Below are 26,308 nucleotides of genomic sequence, written 5' to 3' on the forward strand. Positions count from 1 at the left end.
TGAGCCCTTGAAATCCTTTAAATAATTCAAGGGTGCGCTCTCTGTTTTGACATTTATTTCATTTTTAAAAATTGAGAATATAAATGTAAGATATTGGAAATGAGCATGAAATCAAAACCCATTTGATTATAACACGGTAATGTATGTAGTAAATAAAAACAATTCTAATTTCTGAGACATTAACAAACATTACGACAATGAGGCAATAAATGTCCTTTTTTTTTTGTCAACTAGGGATGATCAGTTGTGGCTCTTATTACTTCCACTCTTAAACTCCAAGCTCATCTCTGAACAGGTGTCATGGACGTCACGAAGATTGAGACCATCTGTTGAGGGGCCCTGGCTTTGGAAACACCTATATATTCTCTCATGTTTCGCCTCATGGGTGGGCGAGAGGAGGAAGGGCTGTGGCACTCCTGCATCACTTAATGTCTGATGGAGCATTGTGTAGGCAGATAGCGTGTCATTTCTCCAGTGGTCGTGAGAGAAAAGAGATTCATGTCCCCAGCAGTAAACTTTGGAGGGGATAAGTCACTTTTCTCCCCCTGTACACCACTCCCTTTTTTTTCCCTTTTGACCTGACCTCCTTGTGATCTCCGGCTTGTTGTACGAGTAAGACAGATTGAGGCTAGGTGCTTCCTCGTACATCTTGAGATTGAGATAGTCCCATACAGTGCATGCAGCGTATGCCACCAGTCCCTTTCTATTTAGCTGCAGTTGAAGAGGGGTTGCAGAGGGCTAAAGGTGTAATAGGGAAGTATTTAGAACATATTCCCGCCTTAATAGATACAAATTCCTCCTATTTTACAAAGAACGTGGACATCCTGAAGGACGCGGAGACGGTGAAACAGCTCGGGAGCATCCTGAAGACCAATGTGAGGGCCTGCAAGGCGGTTGGACATCCATTTGTCATTCAGCTAGGACGAATATACCTGGACATGCTCAACGTGTACAAGTGTTTGAGTGAGAATATCTCTGCTGCCATCCAGGCAAATGGTAACCAGTCCTTTACTTTGGCGGGGGAGGAGGTGGGGTTTAATGTTCAAGCGGGTTGTTCCAAAATTCTCCACTTTTTTTCCAGAGCTTCCCTCACCCAGGAAGGCTGTTTGAGGCTGAGGCTCAATCCAGTGTATGGTATTTCGAATCTGAGATTTTTCTTGACCTTTGTGAGAGGAGGTGATGGGGAAGTGGGAAGAGAAACTGGGCCTGGGTTTCGAGGGAGGGGTGTGGAGAGAGAACTTGCATTGGCTGAATTTTATCACGTCCTGCGCCAGGCTGATACGGTTTACAGTAGTACATAGGGTGCTCTTGACCAGGGCGCGCATGCATGGGTTCCTCCCTGGACAGGTGTGAGCAGTGTTTAAGAGGACTGGCAAACCACTCATGTTCTGGTCCTGCCCGAAACTGGTTGGGTTCTGGTCTCGTCATTTGAGATCATGTCTGAGGTCGTTGGGGTTGAGCTGGAGCTGTGCCTACTAGTGGCAATCTTTGGGGTGTCAGACTCACCGGATTTTCTTGAGGGGAGGAGGGCTGATGCCTTGGTCTTTGCCTCCCTGGCTGCACGGGGGGGGGGGGGGGGGGGGGGGGGGGGGGGGTGAGCGCTGCCACCCAAGGCTTCTGTATGGGTGGGAGACTTGCCGGAGTTCCTGATATTGGAAACAATCAAATATGCTTTGAGAGGGTCACAGGACTGGTCCTATTGCAGGTGGAGGATTTTATCACTTCTCTTTAAAGACCTGTTCATGGCCAGCAGTTGGGGCTGAAGGGTGGCTCGGAGAGGGAATGATCAGGCTTAGGGTGGGTTAGGGTCGTTACGTTTATTTTGTGAAAATAAAAATAACAAGATTTATACAGTTTTGCTTTTGTATGTAAGAATTTGACAATGTTTGGAATAAAATGTATTTAAAAATAAACAATAGTTTAGTCATCCAGCAGTCACCTTGGTCAAAGCTGCGTGACATCGGTCAGCTTTGTTGCTGCCAGTTGCGTTGTAGAATGGATTGTTGCTGTAAAGCAGTGATGGACAAGGAACTTTGTGGCACCTCTTGCGGAGTCGGTGGCACAGCTTGGGCTGAAGCCAGATTCCTTCATTTTTAAAAAAAATAAACAATTATAATCAGGTATTTTTGGCATTGCAAACGGCAACAGTGTTAAAAACAATGTACAAAGAACAATAGACATAGTGCAATCACCGACTCCCATCCTGCCAAAACCAGTCTAATTGACCCCCGATTCTACGCTACCCTAACCCACCCTGCTGAGGATTAGTTCTCCGCGAAGAAGTCAATGAATGGTTGCCACCTCCGGGCGAACCCTAACAGTGACCCTCTCGCTGCCCCGAAGGGGCTGGTTTAGCACACTGGGCTAAATCTCTGGCTTTTAAAGCAGACCAAGGCAGGCCAGCAGCACGGTTCAATTCCCGTACCAGCCTCCCCGAACAGGCGTCGGAATGTGGCGACTAGGGGCTTTTCACAGTAACTTCATTTGAAGCCTACTTGTGACAATAAGCGATTTTCAAGACAAACTTAATCTTCTCTAGGCCGAGAAATTTTGCCATGTCAGTTGGTCAGGTCTCTGACTTTGGGGGCTTTGAGTCCCTCCGAGCTAGCAGTATCCGTCTCCGGGCTACCAGGGAAGCAAAGACCAAAATGTCAGCCTCTTTCTCCTGGATTCCCGGGTCTTCCGATACCCAAAAAATCGCCACCTCTGGACTCATTGCCACCCTTGTTTTCAATGCTCTGGACATGACGTCCACAAACCCCTGCCAATATCCCCTAGAACATGTGAACATGGTTCGCTGGTCCTCCCGCACATTTTACCCACCTGTCCTCCACCCCAAAGAATACTCATCCGGGCCACTGTCATGTGAGCCCGGTGGACCACCTTGAATTGGATCAAGCTGAGCCTTTCGCATGTTGCGGTCGCGTTGACTCTGCTCAACGCATCCACCCATAAGCCATCCTCCATCTCACCACCAAGCTCCACCTCCCACTTACGCTTCAGCTCCTCGGTCTGCGTGAGTTCTTTGTAGATGTCTGAGATGCTCCCCTCTCCCACCCATTCCCTAGACACTACCCTATCCTGGATCCCCCTTAGTGGCAGGAGTGTCAAGGATGATACCTGCCTACGCAGAAAGCCCCGCACCTGTAAATATCTAAATTCGTTCCCCCTTGCCAACCCGCCAGATTCCTTCATAACCAGGGAAGGTGTGTCACATTTGGGAGACCCAAGAGGAGCAAATCAAATTGCTGAATTAAAATTTACCCCATTGCGCTCTTCCATCGAGCTGTTCTCCTCTCTGTGTAGCAAAGAGGAGAGGATTAGCCAGGCAAATGAGACAAAATCTGCAACATCACTGGTCATGCCTTGTATCGTCTGACCAATGACCCGGGCAATTAATTTTAACCTACTTGTATATTTACTTTACTCAAATAGGTGAAGTTGTTACCAAGCAACCATTAATCAAAAGCATGAGAACGGTAAAGAGGGAGACTTTGAAGTTGATATCTGGATGGGTGAGCCGGTCTTCGGATCCACAACTGGTGAGTGCAGTTGACCCAACTTGGCTTGTCTATACACAATGAGCCTACTCTCCTCTTCCATTTGAACTCCTTTTTATTCGGTATAGGGCACCTATATCGTGCCCTCTGCAGTCCATCTTGCATACTGATGGTTCCTTTATTGAATGAAGAGCTTCTGATCATTCAGCCTCCAGTTTGGACCTGTGTCCCCTCCTCCTACTTGGACTGGGGGACGGTGCCTACTTTCTTTCCCTTTTTAACTTTTTAGAAGGTAACACTTCAATGCTGGCCTCGAGGAAGCACGGGAGAAGTTGGGAGGAGGAGCTGGGAGCAAAGGACAAGAGCCAGGAGAATGGCTTTCTCAGTTGGGACATGGAGCTGAAGGAGATTTCAATGCAAAGTTAGAGCAAGGCAGTTAGGGCAGCACGGCGGCGCAGTGGTAGCACTGCAGTCTCACGGCGCCGAAGTCCCAGGTTCGATCCCGGCTCTGGGTCACTGTCCGTGTGGAGTTTGCACATTCTCCCCGTGTTTGCATGGGTTTCGCCCCCACAACCCAAAGATGTGCAAGGTAGGTGAATTGAACATTCTAAATTGCCCCTTAATTGGAAAAAATGAATTGGGTACTGTAAAAAAAAATTTAAAATGAACAAAGCAGTTTAGAGATTGTAAAATGTCGGTGTGGATTCAATGAGGTTGGAAGGACCTGTTATGGAATTTTAGCTGAGTTTGAAGTTGTGAGGAGGAAGGCAAGATATTGTTATTTCGAAGTTTGAGAGTGACAACGGTGTGTTATGAAGTGGTTCAGCAGCAACAGGGCTAAGAAGTAGCGGTTGGGATGTTATAAGAACTAGGAGCAGGAGTAGGCCATCTGGCCCCTCGAGCCTGCTCCACCATTCAATGAGATCATGACTGATCTTTTGTGGACTCAGCTCCACTTTCCGGCCCGAACACCATAACCCTTAATCCCTTTATTCTTCAAAAAACTATCTATCTTTATCTTAAAAACATTTAATGAAGGAGCCTCTACTGCTTCACTGGGCAAGGAATTCCATAGATTCACAACCCTTTGGGTGAAGAAGTTCCTCCTAAACTCAGTCCTAAATCTACTTCCCCTTATTTTGAGGCTATGCCCCCTAGTTCTGCTTTCACCCGCCAGTGGAAACAACCTGCCCGCATCTATCCTATCTATTCCCTTCATAATCTTATATGTTTCTATAAGATCCCCCCATATCCTTATAAATTCCAACGAGTACAGTCCCAGTCTACTCAACCTCTCCTCGTAATCCCACCCCTTCAGCTCTGGGATTAACCTAGTGAATCTCCTCTGCACACCCTCCAGTGCCAGTACGTCCTTTCTCAAGTAAGGAGACCAAAACTGAACACAATACTCCAGGTGTGGCCTCACTAACACCTTATACAATTGCAGCAGAACTTCCCTAGTCTTAAACTCCATCCCTCTAGCAATGAAGGACAAAATTCCATTTGCCTTCTTAATCACCTGTTGCACCTGAAAACCAACTTTCTGCGACTCATGCACTAGCACACCCAGGTCTCTCTGCACAGCAGCATGTTTTAATATTTTATCATTTAAATAATAATCCCTTTTGCTGTTATTCCTACCAAAATGGATAACCTCACATTTGTCAACAGTGTATTCCATCTGCCAGACCCTAGCCCATTCACTTAGCCTATCCAAATCCCTCTGAAATGAATATGAAAGTATTTGGTCTTGGTAACGTGTGATCTAAAATTTAAGCTCTGGGTTGAAAACACTGGTGCAAATAGCCGACTGCACTGGAGACATTGAGCAGAGAAAGGAATGGAATCTGTGTCTTAAGTACCAGGGATTTTGGGTGGGCACTGAAGGCACTTTGACTTGAACTCTTTGATGAGGAGGTATGGCTGTCCATTTACATTCAGCATCCGGCACTAAAAAGAACACCAAAGATTTCTCCTTGAGCTCTGGCGGCAAATCTCTGCTGCACTTGCACCCGAGTCTCCCTTCCCACTTGCTACCCTGAGATTTCATTCTATTAGCCTTATCAACAAAAGAAAAGGAAATAGAGACACCCTGCCAAGTGACCAAACGCAATAGCTGCATACTCTCACCCTCGACGCAAACTGGAGGAACAACATCTCATCTTCCGTTAGGCACGCTACAGCCTTCCGGCCTGAACATCGAATTCAACAACTTCAGATGATCATCTCTACCCCACCTCGACCCATTTGTTTTCATCCCATTTCATTTTAACTGTCTTTTACCATTTCTTTCTTAATATATATTTAATTTCACCCCCCCCCCCCCCCCCAAACCTTATCCACCTTTCTCCTCTTTGCTTTCCCCTTCCCCCACATCTACAGTTCATCCTCTGATAGTTTCCCTGTTGTTTGACCTTTCACAACTTTTGTTCTCTCTGGGGACTGCCATGAGCACTCTTTCCCCTTGGTTTCTGTGGCCATTAGCACCCGGTTTCTGTGGCTATGACTCATCTTTCATTCTCACTCCACAGTATAAATATTTCACACTTTCTCTGTCTGTTAGCTTTGACAAAGAGTCATCGGACTCGAAACGTTAGCTCTTCTCTCTCCCTACAGATGCTGCCAGACCTGCTGAGATTTTCCAGCATTTTCTCTTTCGTTTCAGATTCCAGCATCCGCAGTAATTTGCTTTTATACTCTCACCCTCTTCCTTTTGTGGCATTTTCAGGTTGCAGAAAACTTTGTTCCCCCACTGCTTGACGCAGTCCTGATCGACTACCAGAGGAATGTCCCTGCAGCCCGGGAGCCTGAGGTTTTGAGTACAATGGCCACCATCGTGAACAAACTGGAGAACCACATTACCGCAGAGGTCCCCCAGATCTTTGATGCCTTGTTTGAGTGCACCCTGGATATGATCAACAAGGTAATTTTCAGTCTGGTCGAGGAAGTTTCCTGCCTGTCGTGCGATCCGGTTTGTACAATCCATATCATTTGCAATATGTTTTTATTAAAACAGTGAAAATATATACAAGGCCAAACGGTACAAACACTAATTTGGTGTTGGAGAAACAGGGTACCCTCCCCTCAGTACCAACGTACGGGGAGGGGGGTAGGATACTATGATTATTAAAACTGTTTACAACACAGTTATACAAAAAAAAACGGTACAAGCACTAAACTTTACACAGGAGAGACCAGATACCCTCGCCTCCGTACCAACAGAAGGGAAAGGGAATGGTGGGGAGAGAAAGGAAATGAGGGTGGTAGGGAGGGAGGGGGTCGGGGTGTTGGTGGAGCCGGACCCAATAGGGCACTGCAACCCTCCGAATTCCTCCTCTCTGTTCTAAAAGGGCATTTTAAAACCGGGCTGCCTAGTTCTGGACTCGCCCACAAGAGGAAACCTCCTTTCCGCATCCACCTTGTCAAGGATCTTGTATATTTCAATCCAGTTACTCAGGGTTCCCTCCACTTCTAAACCCCCCCCCTCCCCCATGGAAACCAGCTCAGCCTGGCCGACCGATCCTTATAAGGCAACCTGCTCATTTCTGGATATCAATCTAGTAAACCTCTTCCGAACTGCCTCCAACGCATTTACATCCTTCCTTAAATAAGGAGATCAAAACGGCACAGCATTTGAGATGTGGTCTCACCAATGCCCTGCCTAACTTGATTGGTTCTTTTTTTTTTTTTAAATACAAAAATCTCCTGTAGTCCAGTTCACAGTTTAGCCTGTCCAGTGAAGGATGGCCGTAGCCATCTATGCAGGATAGTTCTCAACATTGGAACCTTTATCTCCATCCCAGTCACTGCTTTCAAGGCATAACGGGCAAGAGGGGGGGGTATACTTGAATTATGACACCAAATGCTTTTATGATGTAAACAAAATACTTACAGGTTTCTATTGAATGACGTTTACCGAGTGCAGCTCTTTTATTGGATAAATTCTCTTATCACAAGCATGGAGTTGGGTCCTGTGTTTGTTTTAATAAGCCCGTGCATTTGCATTTCTTCATTTTATGTTTTCATGGCACTTGGTGATGCCCTCTCTGCTCTTGGTCAGATCGCAAACCGAACCACTTCCCTTTTGTCCACCTGTTAAAAGTAACTTTTGTTTGTTTTAATTTTTCTTTTCTAAATGGGTAGAGTTAAATAGAAATCAGTCTTGAATCTGTATTCGGGTCCAGCCCAGCCTGACTAGTTGTGCGTCTCCGCCTTTTCCAATGTGAGAACAGGTTTGGATGATTTTCAGCCTGGCAACTGTGGATTCGCTGCGTGAAACAGCTCATAACGGTGTGTGCAGAAAGCCGGTCGCTATAACTGAGTGTAGGAAATGCATAACCGTCAAACACTTGAAGTAAGGATTAGTAATGTCTTTTTTTTAAAAATAGTACTGCATGGAAGATGATTAGTGGAGTGATTAGACGAGTTATTTTGATTTAAAGTGCTTCCTTTTCCCCTCCATTGTGCTGCTGAAGATTTAAAGCTGTTTAGTCCTCGGGCATTGAAATCAATATGCTGGAAATACTCCGGTCTCTGGCACATCTGTGGAGAGGGAGAAACAGAGTTATAAAGTTTCGAGTCTGTATGACCCTTCTTCAGAAGAGGAGTCATCAAAATACTAATTCTGTTTCTCTCCTCATAGACCTGCTGAATTTTTCCAGCATTTTCTCTTTTATTTCTGATTTATGGCATCCCCAATAGTTTTTGTTTTTATTTTGCTCCTCCTTGGGTGCTTGGAGTCACAGAGGTTTGCAGCACGGAAACAGGCCCTTCGGCCCAACTTGTCCATGCCGCCCAGTTTTTACCACTAAGCTAGTCCCAATTGCCCGCATTTGGCCCATGTCCCCTCTACACCCATCTTACCCATATAACTGTCAATGTTTTTTAAAAGATAAAATTGCACCGCCTCTACTACTGCCTCTGGCAACTCGTTCCAGACACTCACCACCATCTGTGGGGAAAAAAACTACCCCTCAGGATCCTTTTGTATCTTTCCCCTCTCACCTTAAACCTATGCCCTCTAGTTTTAGACTCCCCTACCTTTGGCAAAAGGTGTTGACTATCTACCTCACCTATGCCCCTCATTATTTTATAGACCTCTATAAGATCACCCCCAAGCTCTAGGGGAAAATGTCCCAGTCTACCCAGCCTCACCTTATAACTCAACAAGTCCTGGTCGCATCCTAGTAAATCTTTTCTGCACTCTTTCTAGTTTATTAATATCCCTTTCTATAATAGGGTGACCAGAACTGTACACAGTATTCCAAGTGTGGCCTTACTAATGTCTTGTACAGCTTCAACAAGACGTCCCACCCAACTCCTGTATTTGATGTTCTGACCAATTAAACCAAGCATACCGAATGCTGCCTTCACCACCCTGTCCACCTGTGACTCCACTTTCAAGGAGCTATGAACCTGTATTCCCAGATATCTTTGTTCTGCAACTCTCCCCCAACCCCCTACCATTAACTGAGTAGGTCCTGCCCCGATTCAATCTACAAAAATGCATCACCTCAAATTTATCTAAATTAAACTACACCTGCCATTCATTGGCCCACTGGCCAAATTGGTCAAGACCTCGTTGCAATCCTAGATAACCTTCTTCACTGTCCACAATGCCACCAATCTTGGTGTCATCTGCAAACTGCTAACCATGCCTCCTAAATTCTCATCCAGACCATTAATATAAATAACTCTTTGGGTTCTCATACTTGCTTCAGAGCTGTCGCTAGTTGGCCGATCAATGGGGTCTAGCATGATATATTCGGAAGTAGAGGGCGCAGGAAGAACCCGTGCGGGTTTGATCCCAAAGCTGGAAAAACGTGCACTCCCCCTCCCGCGTTTTCTCATTCATTTCTGTGTCAAATATCTACCCAGCTCGCCCTTGAATTTGCTGCCAGTACCTGCGTGCACCGCTTCACCAGCCTGCTTCAAACATCCACCACCATCCCGGTGCTCAGCAGTTTTCATCCTTGACCCTTTGATGTATTTAGAAGCTCAACGTCTCGACGTTTTAGAATCTAAGTATTGCACTTGAGACAAAAAAAATCTCGTATACCACCGGGAGTACGTATTGAGAGCGAGATCAGCCTGGCAGCCACCCTGTCTGCCAACTACTAGTGTTAGCCCAAAATTTTCCAAGTGTGCTGCAATTTGGATTTTAATGAATGGGAACAGGGCACCAATTAATTAGAGGTCTGATTCAAATCTTAAAATTGTGGCATGATAATATATTATTTGCCACTTGGAGATTGTACAGAGGTTTAAATTATTTTTAAAAATTCAAGTATTTAATTGCTTTTGTCTTCCTCTCTAGGATTTCGAAGAGTATCCCGAACACAGAACTAACTTTTTCCTGCTTCTTCAAGCAGTCAACAGTCATTGTTTCCCTGCCTTCCTGAACATACCTCCAGCTCAATTCAAATTGGTCCTTGACTCCATTATCTGGGCTTTCAAACACACCATGAGGAACGTGGCTGACACAGGTATGTCGTGGTGTGAGTCTTATTTTAAAGTTCCCACCCCCAACTGCCTGCACCCCCCCACCCCCCCCAAAGTATCGTGTGGCCTATACCGATTCTAGCTTTTTAAAGACTTCAGTCTACAGCACAGAGATGAGCCAATTGGTCCCAACTAGTCTATAGTAATATTTATGCTTCACGTGAACGCCCTTCCACCGCATCCTGCTGCTAACGCTCGTCCTTTGCATTTATCTAACTTCCCCATGAAGCCTATTTGTCTCAACTCGTTGAGGGTATCAAGGATCCACATTCTAGTCACTCTGGACAACGAGGTTGTCCCACGATAGTGACATTTAAGGGGCATCTTGACAAATACATGAATAGGATGGGAATAGAGGGATACGGACCCAGGAAGTGTAGAAGATTGTAGTTTAGTCGGGCAGCATGGTCGGCACAGGCTTGGAGGGCCGAAGGGCCTGTTCCTGTGCTGTACATTGCTTTGTTCTTTGAGGATTCCCCTGAATTCCTCGTAAAGCCACTGTTGGTAAATTGAATATTTATCGCCCCCTAATTTTGGACTGCATCATTGTTTTAACTGGATTCTGTGGTTTGTGTGTGTGTTTTTTGCAGGGTTGTCTATTCTTTATACTCTGCTGCAGAACGTTGCACAGGAAGAGGCAGCCGCCCAGAGCTTTTACCAAACCTATTTCTGTGACATTCTCCAGCACATATTCTCAGTGGTGACAGATACTTCGCACACTGCTGGTAAGTCGCACTCCTGTTCATCTTACTTTGATCTTCTGTTTGCCCACAACCCCCCCCCCCCCTTTCCCCCCCAAAAATGAATTTTGTCCCGAGGCCCATTCTTGGCTAAGTTAACTGCTCTGAGCTTGATGTAATAGTGGAAAGTGTGCTGGGGTTGTGTATGACAGAATTGATAAAGGGTGGGAGGGTGGCTACTTGCTTTTGATTTCCCATTGGGTGACTTGTCCTGGTGAGGGTAGGATTGGGTCTAAATGTGAATCCCTCCATACTAGAGGCCCTTCGAAACGGCTCCGCCATTCAATATGATTATGGCCGATCATCCAACTCAATAACCTGATCCTGCCTCTTCTCTCTTCCTCTCTTTCCCCCCCCCCCCCCCCAAAAAAAAAATCTAATGATCCCCTTCATCCCAAATGCTATAGAAAATGTTATAGAATGGGTTGTCTGAGCATGTGGCGGAGGCAGGTTCAGTTGAGGCTTTCAATGGGGGAGGAAAAAACCCTCCATTTTAAAAGGGCAGCGCGGTGGCGCAGTGGTTAGCACAGCTGCCTCACGGTGCCGAGGTCCCAGGTTCGATCCCGGCTCTGGGTCACTGTCCGTGTGGAGTTTGCACATTCCCCCCCCCGGTGGGTTTCGCCCCCACAACCCAAAGATGTGCAGGGTGGGTGGATTGGCCGCGCTAAATTGTCCCTTAATTGGAAAAAATAAATTGGGTACTCTAAATTAATTTATTTAAAAAAAAATTTAAATAACACCTTTCGGCATGGTCTGATGTCCCAAAGTGTTTTGCAACCTAAAGTGCCTTTGAATTGTCATCATTGTTGTGACGTAGGAAATGCACTCCATCCATTATGCTTGAGCACAAGTCTAGGGTGACCCTCGAGTCCCAGGTAGCTCCGAGAGATACCACAGAGCCTTGGCTGAAAGTGAGAATGAGGGTCTTGGTAGGGGAAAGTTATTGGGGAATTGTCACTGTCTTTAGAACTATATCTGAGGAGGAGAATGTGGAGGATAAAGGTGGAATATATTTAGTTGGGTGTACAGTTAGTTGAGTGCACAGTTACTTAATTGTGTTTAACTTTTATAAATTAATTCCTCCTTTTCTAGGATTGACAATGCATGCTACCATCTTGGCATACATGTTCAGCTTAGTGGAGGATGGCAAGATCACTTTGTCTCTGAGTCCAGCTACTCCCAATATCAACAATCAGATCTTTGTACAGGAGTTTGTGGCCAACCTTTTGAAAACTGCCTTCCCTCACCTCCAAGAGTAAGTGCTGATCAGAGAGAGATGTGATATTATAGTTTGGCCATCCAGTCAAAAACGTTCTGGCCCTTAATCCCTGTTCTGTGATGAGTTAGCAAATCATTGGTCGGGTTGTCAGCAGAGGTGCTGAGGTTAAATCGGACTGGGTTCTCCCACTACCTCTCTGTGTTGCAGTCTGCTGCTGTCGATCTCTCATGCTCTCATGCCCCCACTCCCGGCCCCTTGTTTGTGAAGTGACACCAAGGCCACTCAAGAAAAGAGCTCAGGACTCCAATAACTTGGTTGATGGGGATGTATTACGGTTGCCTCTTGAATTTTGGAAGACGTTGAGCTGTGCAGGGGTAACGGAAACGGTCCTATTGTCTCTGCTCCATGCAGTGTGCACTCAATATATGCATTTAAGGGGCAGCACGGTGGCCCAGTGGTTAGCATTGCTGCCTCCCAGGTTCGATCCCGGCTCTGGGTCACTGTCCGTGTGGAGTTTGCACATTCTCCCCGTGTCTGCGTGGGTTTCGCCCCCACAACCCAAAGATGTGCAGGGTAGGTGGATTAGCCACGCTAAATTACCCCTTAATTGGAAAAATGAATTGGGTACTCTAAATTTAAAAATAAAAATGCATTTAGGGCACTTGATCACAACGGTTATTACCCTTTTTTTTTCATATCTTCGTTTATGGAATTCGGACTTTGCTAGCTAGGCCAGCACTTACTGCCCATCCTTTATTGTCCATGAGAAGGTAAAGGTGAGCTGCCGTTTTAAACCTGCTGCAGTCCATGCGGTGTAGGTGCACCCCCAGTGCTGTTAGGGAGTTCCAGCATTTTGACCCAGTGGCAGTGAAGGAACAGTGATATATTTCTAAGCAAGGATGGTGGGGAGCTTCCATGGGTGGTGTTCCCATGTGTCTACTGCCCTTGTCCTTTTAGGTGGCAGTAGTGGTAGGTTGGGAAGGTGCTTTCTAAGCAGCCTTGGGGTGAGTTGCTGCTGTGAATCTTTTAGGTGGTACCACACTGCTACTGTGTGTTGGTGCGGGAGAAGTGATTGTTTGTGGATGGGGTGTGAGTCAAGCATGGTGCATTGTCTTGGATAGTGTCAAGCCTCTCGAGTGTTGTTGGAGCTACACCCACTAGAGAAGTGGAGAATATTCCACCTCACCTGACTTGTGCCTTCTAGATTGTGGACAGGTTTTGGAGAGTCAGGTGGTGTTATTCATTCCTAGTCTCTGACCTCTTGTAGCCACAGTGTTTATATGGCTAGTCCAGTTTATGATCAATGGTGGCCCCCAGTATGATGATAGTGGGGAATTCAGTGATGGTAATGCCATTGAATGTCAAGGGGCAAAGGTTAAAAATTCTCTCTTGTTGGAGAAGGTTATTGTCCGGCACTTGGATGGCGTGAATATTACCTCTTAGCCGGAACCTGGATATCGTCCAGCTCTTGCTGCATTTGGACATGGACAGCTTTGGTATCTGAGGACTTGTGAATGATGCTGAACATTCTGCAGTCACCAGCGAACATCCCACTTCTGACCTTGCGATGGAAGGAAGGTCATTAATGAAGCAGCTAAAGATGGTTAGGCCTAGGACACCACCCTGCGGGACTGTAACTAGTGCAAACAGCAGTGTTGTCGATATTGTCATCTAATATTTTTGAGATTCATTTCTGGGGCACTATTCCCTCAATTTGCTTCTGCAGCCTAGACCAGAATGAATTGCCTTGGCCTGTAATTGAATTTAGGCAGCATTGGAGTCCCCAACTGATTGAAGAAATTGCAGCTGTCTCTGACCTCGCGCCTTATATCTGTCTTTCTCCAATATGTTCTCTCTTTGTTATCTCATTTCTTTGTTTCTCAATTCCCCAATTTTGCTTTTTTTTCTGACCACTTCCTTTTCTATGGACAGACTGTGGCACCTTCTCTTCGAGACTGTGATTTGATGCTTTTTGTTTTTTCTCAAACTGGTGTTGATTTTTCTCTCTGAGAACCGCGCTCCTGTTGACCTTTCACCTTTCCACACTCAATGAGGTGTCAGTGATGGTCCCATCCACATGTGACCATAGCCTTGGTCACGACACTGAATACCTGAATTTTTCCCCCAAGGTGCATGTTATTAGCATGATCAGAAACGTGAAGTATGGTGAATGGTGATTTAAAAACAGAAAATGTTGGGAAAAAGTTATGTTTCGAGTTCGCGGTGACTCGAGTTCCGAAGAGGCATCATATTGCACTCCAAACATTAGCTCATTGCTTATCTCATTTGCTTCCACAAATGCTGTGGAAAAGTTAACGTTTTGAGTTCTTTGGAACACTTGAGTCACACGACATTTCTGGATGCTGCGTTTTTCCAGCAATTTCTGTTTTTATTTCCAGTCTCCAGCGTCCACAGTGGGTTTTGTTTTGCTTTTATTTTAATTGTTTGATTGTGGTTTGGAATTGCAAGAGAAACGGAGGCGTAAAAATTGAGTTTAATATTGCTTCTATGCTTGTTCACTCCTCCAGTGCACAGATCAAAGTTTTTGTGACCGGCCTGTTCAGCCTAAACCAAGACATTCCATCTTTCAAAGAGCATCTGAGAGATTTCCTTGTACAGATAAAGGTAAGAATTGAGGGCTGGTGCAGGTCCTGCTGCTGCTGGGGGTGAAGGAACAAAATCACCTCTTCCAACAATTGTGTCTTATGGCTGAACAACGTAGAGTATTCATAAACAAGAATGTGTTTTGTGAGATGCTACTCCCGGCATTTAACACCAGAACGGTAACCTACAGATTTAGCATTGGATGTTTTGCTGCTGCCACCTTTTGGGGTTGTGGGGAGGGGGATGGAGCGGAGCGGCCCCAAACCTGATTGTTGAAACCTAAACACATCCATCCATTGTTTGAAGGAACCATGGGTGTCACGCGTTCACTTGTTCGACACGCAATATTTAAGCCAGAGCCATGTCATGGCACTGTTGCCGAAATCAAACGTGTGAGATTGATTTGTTTTATTTCCCTACAATTTAAATAGATTTACTCAAAGTCTGTGTGGGCAGGTAACTGGTGGGTGCCCAGCACCGATGAACTAGCAGCCCAGCAGGACTTGAGACTTGAAGGGCAGTAGGGAGCAAGACAACCAGCAAAAAAGAAAAAGCTCTGCCAACCTTTTTTTTTTTGATTTCACTATCCCATTTTGCTTTTCCCCCTTATGTTTTCGTCCTTATTTCCTCCCGCTCCCTTTTATCCACCTGCTCTCCCACCAATATTTAGTGTCTCGTGCAGACTAAGCCTTCTGAGTCTAACCCGGTGTGTGTGTTCTTTACCCCACTCCACTACGTCTTGCCATGTGTCCCATGGCCTCCATGGCTTTGCCCCTCCCTTTTCTCTGTAATTCACAACCTTCTGAGATAACTGCGTTCCTCCAATTCTGGCCTCGTTGAGCAACCCCTTTTAGAATCACTCCACTATTGGTGGTCGAGCCTTCAGTTGCCTAGCACCCAACTCCTGGAATTCCCTCCCTAACCCCCTCTATCTTGTTTTTCCTCCTCTTGAAGAAACTCCTTAACACCTATCTCACCAAGCTTTTGATCATCTAATTTCCTTGTGTGTTTTGGTGTTATATTTTGTCTTGCAATGCTGCTCTGAAATGCCCTGCGATGTTTCATGATGTTAAACGGTGGTGTATTCAAGTTGCTGAATTTTCACTACCTTAAAGGTCTCCATTACTGTCACTCGGTGATTATGGATACAAGCAGTGCTTCAATATCCCTCGTCATACCTGGCACCAAACATTCATCAGGAATCTTTGAGGAGGGAAAATAGATGGAAAAGAGTGTTACTGGCTGGGCCAGCATTTATTGTCAATCCCTGGTTGCCCTTCAGAGGGCATTGCTTTAGGTCTGGCATCACATGTAGGCCAGACCAGGCAAGGATGGCAGATTTCTATCCCGAAATGACATTCGTGAACCAGGTGGGGTTTTACGACTATTGACAATGGTTTCACGGTCATCATTAGATTTTTTAAATTCCAGATTGTTTTTTTTTTTTAAGTTTAATTCAGATTTTCCCCATCTGCCATGGTGGGATTCGAACATTACCCGGGGTCTCTGGTCCAGTGACGATGCCACTGCATTCCTTTTCAGCTTTGATTTTGTAGTTCTCATTGGAACAGCAACCGTAGTAAACTTTCCTATTCTTCCCATTATAAGGAATTTGGTGGTGAAGACACTTCGGACCTGTTCCTAGAGGAGAGAGAAACAGCCCTACGCCAGGCCCAGGAAGAGAAGAGAAAACTTCAGATGACCGTCCCTGGCATTTTAAACCCCCACGAAATATCGGAGGAAATGTGTGACTGAACAAGACCCGTGTTACCAGAAAGAAGGGGTGGGAGGGGGGGGGGGGGGGGGGGGAGGGGAGAGGAGAAATGAACGAGAAAAGGACAGTGAGTGAATGGGTGTGAAAGGGATAGCGATTGGGGCAAATCCTTCATCGGTCCGACGTGACGGGACTTTTTAAAATTGAAATTCCTGTTTTGTCGCCATGGGTCAAGAGGAGGAGTTTTTTATCATTCAAAAACAAAGTGTCATATTCTTTTTCTCTCCCTGGTTGAAATTGTGTTTATGAACTGTGAACCTGTTGACCACTGAATCTGCAGCCATTGTTCTTTGGGCAGTGTGGTGGTATTGTACAGCTTGAGCTATTTTTCAACGATTTAAATTATATCAGATAACTTTCAACACATTCTATAGTTTGGTTTTATATTAAACCTAGCCTAGTTGGCTCAACAAACATTGGTCTCTTCAGAATGCTTTTAAGTCGCAGTGTTTTACAAAGGGGAATCATTTTAAAACTGAGTGGGTGAAAGGCATTTTTTTTCACACGAGCTGAGAATTATTTTTTAAATCCAGTTGGTTGTTAGTGCAACAATTTTGTTGACGTGACTGAACATGCGGGGTTTGGGTGGACGAGAAGAAGAGGTGTCCGTTTTTTTAATTCCAGATAATCTGATCGTACTTACGGCTTTGTGTGACGGTTCCCCTCATCCCCAGTCTCTTGGCAAAGTTCACCGCGACTTTTGTGTTGCGCAGAGATTTGAAAGGAGGCAGGTTGGACGGTTTGGGAACGGATGCTACGGTCGCTGATACGAAAACATTCTGTTCTGGCAGCAGGGGAGATTTGCAATGTTTTAATGAGTGCTAACCCTCCATGTTTTCAAAAGAACATCTTTTTTAGATGCCGGAGATGTGGATGGTCTTGCTGTTTGTGCACTTGCGCAGTGTACAGTGTTTGGGGCACTTAATCCATTTGGCTATCCGCAAAGACACTGGAGTCCAGCTATGTGATGATGGTCTTGCAGAAAGCCTTGTGGACCCTCTGAAGTACAATATGCCCTTCATCTTCATTCTTCCTCTGCCGCTCCCCCGCACCCCAAACCTCCACATGCACATGTGCGCACTCCCAAAAGAGGCGTTTTGCCTCATTCTGCATAAACCTGGCTTCACTTTGCTAACCAGACTTTTTAAAATCCTGATGTATGGGGTTTAAGATTGATGGGGAGGCTAATGATTCTAACATGCTTTTCTGGTTGCTAGTCAACAAGCCATGAAGGTTGGGGAAGAGAGAATAAATGTCTAGATTAGAAATATTGGCTGCATAGTCAGCTAGTTCACTCTTTTTCTCACCATAATGTTGAACTAGTTTAAAAATAAATTTAATGTACCCAATTCTTCCAATTAAGGGGCAATTTAGCATGGCCAGTCCGCCTAATCTTTGGGTTGTGGGGTTGAGACCCACGTAGACACGGAGAATATGCAAACTCCACACGGACAGTGACCCGTGAGGCAGCAGTTAAACTATTAGTTTCAATGGGTCAAGAGGAGTGGAAAGGGAAGGTTTTGGCTGCCCCACGGTGGCTGTTTGGACTCCAGTCATACAACTAGTTCGGGTGCTCTCACCGTCCGATCAGACCAACCAGTTTCAATAATTTTTTTGATGCACTCAGACCCTGATATGCTGAGCAAAGGATTTAATTTTTGGATGGAAGATTTATTCTGAATAACCAGGGGATTGCCAACTGTGATTAAATGTATTCCTGGAGATTTTATCACCTGGTGCGCACATCCCCATGCTCTAGCCTTTAGTTGGCCAACAAATCCATCCTTGTGACCCACTGTACCTCCCTACTCCAATTGGAAACCAACAAGATTCATCACCCAATTGGATAATGTTTGACTGTCAGCCAAACAGCCTATTTTCCCCACTATTATATCACTGGGGTAAACCAAAACGTTTTTTTTTTTTTTTTAAAATGACCAGAATAAGTTTTTATTTTTTATTTATTTATTTTTTTTATTTTTTTTTTATTTCCTGATTTTTCTTGAGTGGCACAAAGCTGTGTCCTGGAGAGTCCAGGCCAATCCTGGCGGGTTGGCAACCGTGAGACCACACGCACTATGTTATTGCCCACACATCCCACCACTACTTTACCCCAGAATCATTGCGATGGATGCATGCAATCGTTCCACTTCGTTTAGTATGAGTTGTCTCTCTCTCTCTATATCTATCTCTCTTTCTTTCCTGCGGCTCCAGCTCCCAAACAATAAATAGGTGTTCCGTTTTCACTGCGGCATTCCCAAATGGTATCTGATCCAGTTTGAGTTAAAACTTTTATTGGATGTTAAGGTGGGGCTTGCATAATGGGGCTAGGGAAACAGCCTCGTGCTTGCGAAGTGATCAGAACCTAACCCGAGCGGCTCATAGCGCATGGAACCAAACTTGATGTTACACAATCTTATTGGGGAGGCAGTTGCCTGACTGATTTATTATTATACTCTCTTTTTCATCGCCCCCCCCCCCCCCCACAGCATTCTCAGTGGTTTACATAAAATAATTTCTTCTTTACCCCCACCTTGCCCCCAATAACCACCACCACTGAATACCTACCTCCCTGCTTGCTATTAAAAATGTTTAAATTGTTGGATATTCATGAGTTGAGAGGTTTACCACACCATTGGTTAAAGCTGGTACGGAACGAAAGCGATGCATTCTCAATGTACCATTCAGAATATTGGGTGGAACTTCTGTACACGTGACTGTGAGTGGATGGTAGATCTTATTTCTGTAAATCCGGTATCCTTGCCTGTTGTCCCCCAAAAAAAGAAAATGACTCCAAACTGGTCGCTGGTTTTGACCCCAGGAGTTACTTATTCTGTTGTTGAGGTGGGCATGGCAAAGACGCTAGTTTCACACGAAGCGTGTGTACCATTTTCACACCGTTTTAATCCGGTTTTGTTTTTACCCCCGGGATTTCTGCAGCAAGAGTTCAATGCTGGCGTTCACAGTGTGCACACTAACCTGGTCTCTTCAGTACCTTTGTTTCATGAGTAAGGTTTTTTGATCTCCAATTAAACGGACAATTGATGCGGACGTGGCTTTTCGTTTTGTTAGGGCCTGTCCTAGAGAAATGGAGATGGCGGATGCTTTTCTTTGCAAGTTTTTAAAGTGCCGCGCCCATTCCCCGTCTCGATCAAGTTGTGCCGGTGGAGAGGGGAGGATTCATGCGCATGTGTGTGTATATATACACGAGTCACAGGAGCATGATGAGCTCCCTTTTTGGCTTCACTTGTAATATGTTGTACACATGCACCCAGTACGATGGTGTTGCAAACGTGTGTGCTTGAGCACAGATTCGGTTGTGTATGTGTGTGTGTGATCTGTTTGTGTGCGATGCTTTGATGAGGTAATTATGGGCTGTTGCGTCTGTTCAGTATTTGTACAGAAAGTCTTGTTTAAGAATCTGTGTAATTTAACTGTATTAGAAATGTTTTATTTGGCAGAACTTGAGTAGGAAATTGCAAGTAGCCTGCAAACCTCCTGCTTACGGTCAGGTACCTCTCTTAGTTTATTACAGAAAAAAAAACTGTACAGCTTGTAATTATGATACCTAGAATAGAAATGTTTTTTTTAAAATAAGATTTTAGTTCAATTAGATGGTTACTGAATTTGTGTCGTGCCGTGTACCTTGTATTTTTGTTTTAAAACTGACTTGTGCTCGAACCCGTGGTCGCTCAATGTATATTCTGCAGTTTTTTTTTTGTTTTTAAACTATTCAGTTTTCCTCCATGAGGAGTCGCCTAAATACAAAAGGACCTCAAATGTTTTTTAAACTTTTTTTTATATAAACGGTGTGCCACTCTGGTTGATTTTGAGATGGGTGTGTGTGTGTGTGTGTGTGTGGTTGCGTTTTTTTAAAAATGTGCACTCCTTTAGTTTGTGTATTTTTGAAACACCAAAATATATCACTAGTGATGCTGTCCTTTTCAGCTCATGCCGGCTTGCATTTATTTTTACCAGCCTTTCCGTGCTTCTGCAGTGTATACTGGATACGTTTGGGCCGATTGTTTAGTCACTTTGATGCCCACTCTCCAGGCTTTGCTACCAGTAGAAAGGATTTCATGTTTGTTTTTTTAAATTTAGTCAGTAGAGGGGTTACAGCCAGCTGATGGGGCTGAGGACCGGAGGGTAGAATGTACACTCGTTCTGCCCAAGCTATATAGACCCTAGTTTGAGAATGAGATGAAGAGTGTGCATTGTAGCAGGGGAAGGGGGCATCCTTCTGAGTGCCCTTTTTCCATTTTGTTTTGTTGGGGCACTTCTGACCGATAGGTTGTGGAAAGTTGCATTTTATATATTTATAACTTTGGAAGTTGTGGCTTGGTTCAATGATGAGAGAGGTTACGCTGAATAAAGCCCATAAACACTGTAATGAGCCCATAAACGTATTATTGCGCTGACAATGAGTTGGCTTTTAATGTATGAGAATAAAGTGAATGGATACACGGTCTGTGTATAAAAGCTGTTATCATCTCAAATATCAACCTTCAACTTTTTAACGAACTTAGACACCAAGGACCCACCTTTTCAAAAGAAAAACCAAATAGAATTAAATCATCGCGGTTATCAAATTGGGGTTATGATATGTAACTTAAATGGAAGCTCTGGCGGTTGTTTTAGAATCCTGAGACTTGTTCAACTTAAATTGGTGCATGGTCTGGACTATCATCCTTGCTTAAAATAAGCAGCAGTGACCAGGAAACCCGCACCTCGTTGGGATTGGGGGACTAAAGATGCATTAGATGGTGATATCTACTGACGAGGAAAGCCATTCACTTAACCAGAATGAAATAACCTAAAGTTTGTTTCCTTGTCGTCGCCACCTTCCAAAAATGCAGCATCCATTGGCTCTTTACATGATCGCAGAGTTTTTTTCCCCCCTCCATTGGAAGTCTATATATTGATTACTTTGTCCCAGTGCTATCATCCAAATTGCAGAAATGTCCATGTTGCAGGTGTCCACTTGGCCCATTATCTACTAGCTTGGTCAGCAGTGCCATCTCCACCTGACCGCAGTTTTCGTAAATTGGATGATGCTGAGAGATGTCTACGTCGCGTGATAGTAGTTCACAGCGTGTTGTAACGCTGTGGCCTAAACAAATGAATTATGTTTTGCTGAAAAGCGAGACACTTTGCCGAAGCTTTTGGCCTTGGAACTCGTCGGGACAAACGCGCAAATGTCAAATTGGCTGCTACTTCAGCCATTCGTCATTGACTCGCCAACCAAATTGGCACCCTCATCTCCTCCAGGGTAAATTGACACGGTCGTCTGAAATTTGACATTCTTGTATTTGTCCCGATGAGTGCGAGATGAAAAGCTTCGGCAACATGTCTCACCGCAGTGAAATTCAAGTTCTGTACCACCGAGTGACGGCTTGACCTTTCCTTAACCCTGACATGTGTAACTGTCTTGGAACATACTGGCCTGTGCACTGTACAATTACCTATAGGTGTGGAAATGCCGTGTTGCTCTTCATTGGGGAATGTGATGATGGATGTTTGGCTCCTGTTTGTATAGGTTGGACCATTTTTTGCTGAAACATGAAATTACCTTGATTTCTGCTATTGTATTCAAAACAATAAACTTTACTTTTTTAAATTTCATCTTGCTGCAGCTTTAATGTCAAAAGGCTGCTGTTTGGACCGTACAGGCTACGCCCAAAATTAACGGGTAAAGAAGGTTTCATTAAGTTAATGATTGGAAAAGATCTGTCCAGCTTTTTAAGTATCCAGTTTTGGTTTTTGAAAGTTAATGTTAATTGTGGAGAACAGGGGTACTGCCATTTTATGTTTTATTATCCAGGAGTATTCTAGGTAGATGTGCGAAGAGACCCGTGTGGTTATCTACTGCTGAAGTAAGCATCCGCACCTGTACAGATGTTTTTGAGCTTTTGCCAGCTTGTGCAACTTAGTGCAATGACGATAGCCTGGCAAGCTGTGGCAGCCGCTACCTCCAACTTCCAGATCATCGTTAAGGGTTAGGGCAGCTAAATGGTCTCCATCGCCGTTCGCAAGACTGCGTGTCTACACCAATAAATGCGTTTAAACCAATTCGAGACTGGTTAACTTTCACGAGGTGATGCTGAATTTTATGTGCCCGTTAACTTGGCTGGTGGAAAGGCCGATGTGAAACCACGCATCAAATGAGAAAATCCAGTAGTTCAATTCCGAAACGTCTCTGCTCTCCTGTACAAATCTACAACGACTGAATTTTAAATGGAAGGGCATTTAAATTGTGCGGCTGGTTTAGCACACTTGGCTAAATAGCTGACTTTTAATGTAGAACAAGGCCAGCAGCGCGGGTTCAATTCCCGTATCAGCCTCCCCGAACAGGTGCCGGAATGTGGCGACTGGGGGCTTTTCACAGTAACTTCATTGAAGCCTACTTGTGACAATAAGTGATTTTTTTTTGTTTGTTTTGAATTGCCCCAGATAGTCCTCATTTGCTCCTGACGAAAGCAACAACATAAAGTGGAGCATTGTTTTGTTTGGTGCTGAGAGTGCAATGGGTGTTTTGTTCTGTTTTTTTAAATGTATAAAGTTTTAGTTACACGGTTAGTGCCCTAAGAGCGCACACGATCATTCCAAATCTTTAGGTAATTGGAATACCTTGTGTCGATACTGTTTTTCTCTACCTTAAGGCAGTGAAGTTATTTCGTCCCTCTCCACTTATGAAGCCGTCGATGATTTATTGCTTCGGTGTCATTTTTATTTTCAAATATAGTTTTCTGCCTATGCCGAATGAAGAATGATTTTTGATGCAGATTGACTTTTGGGACAGTTTAACTAGGCTGATTGGCCCATTAGAAACTGCTTACCGAGGTCAAATGTCGGGGGAGGTCATTCCTACATGAGAGAACATGACTCTGGAAAAATCATCATTGACACAAGAATCTTGTCCTTTATTCCTTTGAATGTTTGCCCTTTTATGCCAGTGTCTGAGAGTGATTAACTGGGATTCTGACCTGCAGCTATTGAGATTGATGGTGCAGGGGAGCTGATCTGATCAAAAACAGAATGAGGAAAGAGAATTTGACCCCGTAAGTTCTCTCCACTCCAGACTCAACTTGTGATTTTATTCTGATACTGACTGATTTCTCATAATAGTTCAACTCTTCGAATTAATCTCCCACTTACACGAAACCTGCAGGCAAAGTAATTGTGTGTGTGGGGGGGGGGTGGGGGGGGTGCGTGGGCATGAATTGATGATCAGCCCACGTTTACTGTGTGTTAGTCAATGACGTGAAGGACAAAGTCAATTGTTCAAACTAATCATTCAAGGTGGACAAACGGATGAATTCCTTTTGACTACTTAACTACGGCCCACCTAATGTATCAAATTATTAAACTATGTAAAGAAAAAAAACACTAACTCATTTAAACAATTCTTACCACATAAGACATAGGAGCAGAATTAGGCCTTTCGGCCCACCCTGCTCTGTCATTTAATCATGGCTGATATGTTTTTTATCCACATTCTCCCCCAAACCCCTGATCCCTTTGTCTGTGTCGGAGCCAATACATTTTTGCATATTTCAAGTAGTATGTGTTGTAGACTTTGCATATGAGGAGGGACCGATTCATTAACATTGCAAATATATAACATTTGAAGGGAGGAGGAGGTGTACTGATTAATTATTTTTGCTTACATAGCTGCAGTTTATAGACAAAGTTCTCCCAAATTTAAAAAATAACTTTTGTTGTGTGTTCTCTCTCCCTCTTTCTTTCTCTTCCCCTTCCCCTTCCCCCCCCCCCCCCCCCCAAAAAAAAACCAACATCCCCACCCTACTCGATTGGTGATCGGTGTGTACTGGGAAATATTTTCTTGGGTTTAGTGAAAATACTGATTTTTGTTCTGATAAAGTAAGCTCCTCCAGCTGACTATCAATTGTGCTTAGAAACTGCTGTTACCAGTATCTGTGAGAGAGAGAGATTCTTTCAATCCCTGGTATTCCATTTGGAAATAATTGAGTTAGAACAGTGGAACTTGCAATGTATAGTACTCACCGAGCTTGCTTTGTTAACTGTAACCAGGGTCTTTAATGCTGGTTTGTGAGAGCAATGGCTGGCATTCTTTAATTGGAGTGCTTGATTGTACCTTTTTATGTATAAATATTCTGTCCCATATCTGGGATTAAAATATTTTTAAAACTGCCTTAAGTCAACTGCTCCCCTTGTCTTCATTTCACATGTTTCATTCCTGAGGCCGGAAAAACTAGCAGTGCTGGGCAAAATGCAGGTCCAGCTAAAGTAATTCCATGGTATATTTATAAAAAAACAGAAGTTTGCATTTATATGGCATCATTCATGTCCTAAAGCCAATGGGGAACTTTTGATGTGTCGTCACTGTTGCAATGTATGAAAAGCAGCCTGCCTTGTCCAAAGCCATGTCCTACGATGCGACAGTTGACTGATCTATTTTGTGATGCTGGTTGAAGGAAAATGTTGGGACAGTGGTGAGAGCTCTTATTCAAACAGTGTTAGGATGGACTTTTTAACATCTCGTACTGGGGCCCCTTAACATCTCATACGGAGGAAAAGCAGCTTTGTTAACATGCTCCATTATGTGTAGAACTGGCAAATGCGGTTCAATCCGGAGAAATGTGAGGGAAGGCGAGGGATTACACAATAAGTGGTAGGATACTGAAGTGTAGAGGAGAAGATGGTCCTTAGGATACTGAAGTGTAGAGGAGAAGATGGTCCTTAGGATACTGAAGTGTAGAGGAGAAGATGGTCCTTAAGTGGATAAGGTGGTTAAGAAGGCACACAGGATATTTGCCTCACCAGGTGCTGTCCCCTTAACTTGCCCCACTCCCCCTTTTTAATTCTTTCTCCCTCCTATCCTATGGGTGCCCAGAATTGCAAACCACGGTCACAATTGTGTCAAACTGTTTACTATAAGTACAGCAAAACTTCTTCACTTTTATACTCTATGCCTTTATTTATAGAACCCATTGAAATCTTAAGTTTGGTATGATTAACTTTAAACCATAGTTTTACACAACTTTCTTCTTCATATTATGTAACCAGCTCTGCTTCTTTGAACCTGTTCCTGTGCAACATTCGGACAACAGCATCCAAAAGACTTTACTTTCAGGCACTGCAAACAACAATCCTATGTATGAATAATAATGACGTGTTCTATTGGTGCAAAATTCCTGGTTTGTCTTCCAAGTTTAAAAAGGCAAAACCTTCCAGTAAATTAGCACCAAACAATTCACTGTCACTAATTAGCTTTGTTTTTATTAAAACAATTTATAAATTTTACAACTAAGGGGCAATTCAGTGTGGCCATCTTTGGGTTGTGGGGATGAGACCCACGCAGAGACTGGGAGAATGTGCAAAGTGGGCTGGAACTGAGCCTGGGCCTTTGGTGCTGTGAGGCAACAGTGCTAAGCACTGCCACCCTAATAATGAGCTTTATTTTTTTATTATAAATTTAGAGTACCCAATTCATTTCTTCCAATTAAGGGGCAATATAGCGTGGCCAATTCACCTACCCTGCACATCTTTATGTTGTGGGGGCGAAACCCACGCAACACGGGGAGAATGTGCAAACTCCACACGGAGTCGGGATTGAACCTGGGACCTCGGCGCCGTGAGGCTGCAGTGCTAACCAGTGCACCACCATGCTGCCCCATAATGAGCTTTATTTTTAAAAATAAATTTAGAGTACCCAATTATTTTTCCAATTAAGGGGCAATTTAGTGTGGCCCATCCACCTAACCTGCACATCGTTGGGTTGTGGGGGTGAAACCCATGCAGACATGGGGAGAATGTGCAAACTCCACACGGACAGTGACCCAGAGCCGGGATTCGAACCCGGGTCCTCAGTGCCGCAGTCCCAGTGCTATCCACTGCACCACATGCTGCCCATTATGAGCTTTATTAACAGAAAAATTACACTTGCGCAGAGTTATAAGTAGTTCCTTATTTTAAATTAAAACTAACC

General features: G+C 44.3%; 1 protein-coding gene across 1 annotated transcript in view; it reads left to right on the forward strand.

Moving 5' to 3' along the window:
• Positions 1-21,960, forward strand: part of LOC140404969 (exportin-1-like) — a 92,618-nt gene extending 70,658 nt beyond the window's left edge. The window contains exons 18-25 of the mRNA XM_072493570.1: positions 813-996; positions 3,436-3,542; positions 6,229-6,423; positions 9,817-9,985; positions 10,592-10,726; positions 11,834-11,996; positions 14,489-14,585; positions 16,173-21,960. Coding sequence (XP_072349671.1) covers positions 813-996; positions 3,436-3,542; positions 6,229-6,423; positions 9,817-9,985; positions 10,592-10,726; positions 11,834-11,996; positions 14,489-14,585; positions 16,173-16,319 — 1,197 coding nt within the window. The 3' untranslated portion in view covers positions 16,320-21,960. The remainder of the gene's footprint in view (positions 1-812; positions 997-3,435; positions 3,543-6,228; positions 6,424-9,816; positions 9,986-10,591; positions 10,727-11,833; positions 11,997-14,488; positions 14,586-16,172) is intronic.
• The last annotated feature ends 4,348 nt before the right edge of the window (positions 21,961-26,308 follow it).

Source organism: Scyliorhinus torazame, chromosome 2 (assembly GCF_047496885.1).
Source record: "Scyliorhinus torazame isolate Kashiwa2021f chromosome 2, sScyTor2.1, whole genome shotgun sequence".
NCBI lineage: Eukaryota > Metazoa > Chordata > Chondrichthyes > Carcharhiniformes > Scyliorhinidae > Scyliorhinus > Scyliorhinus torazame.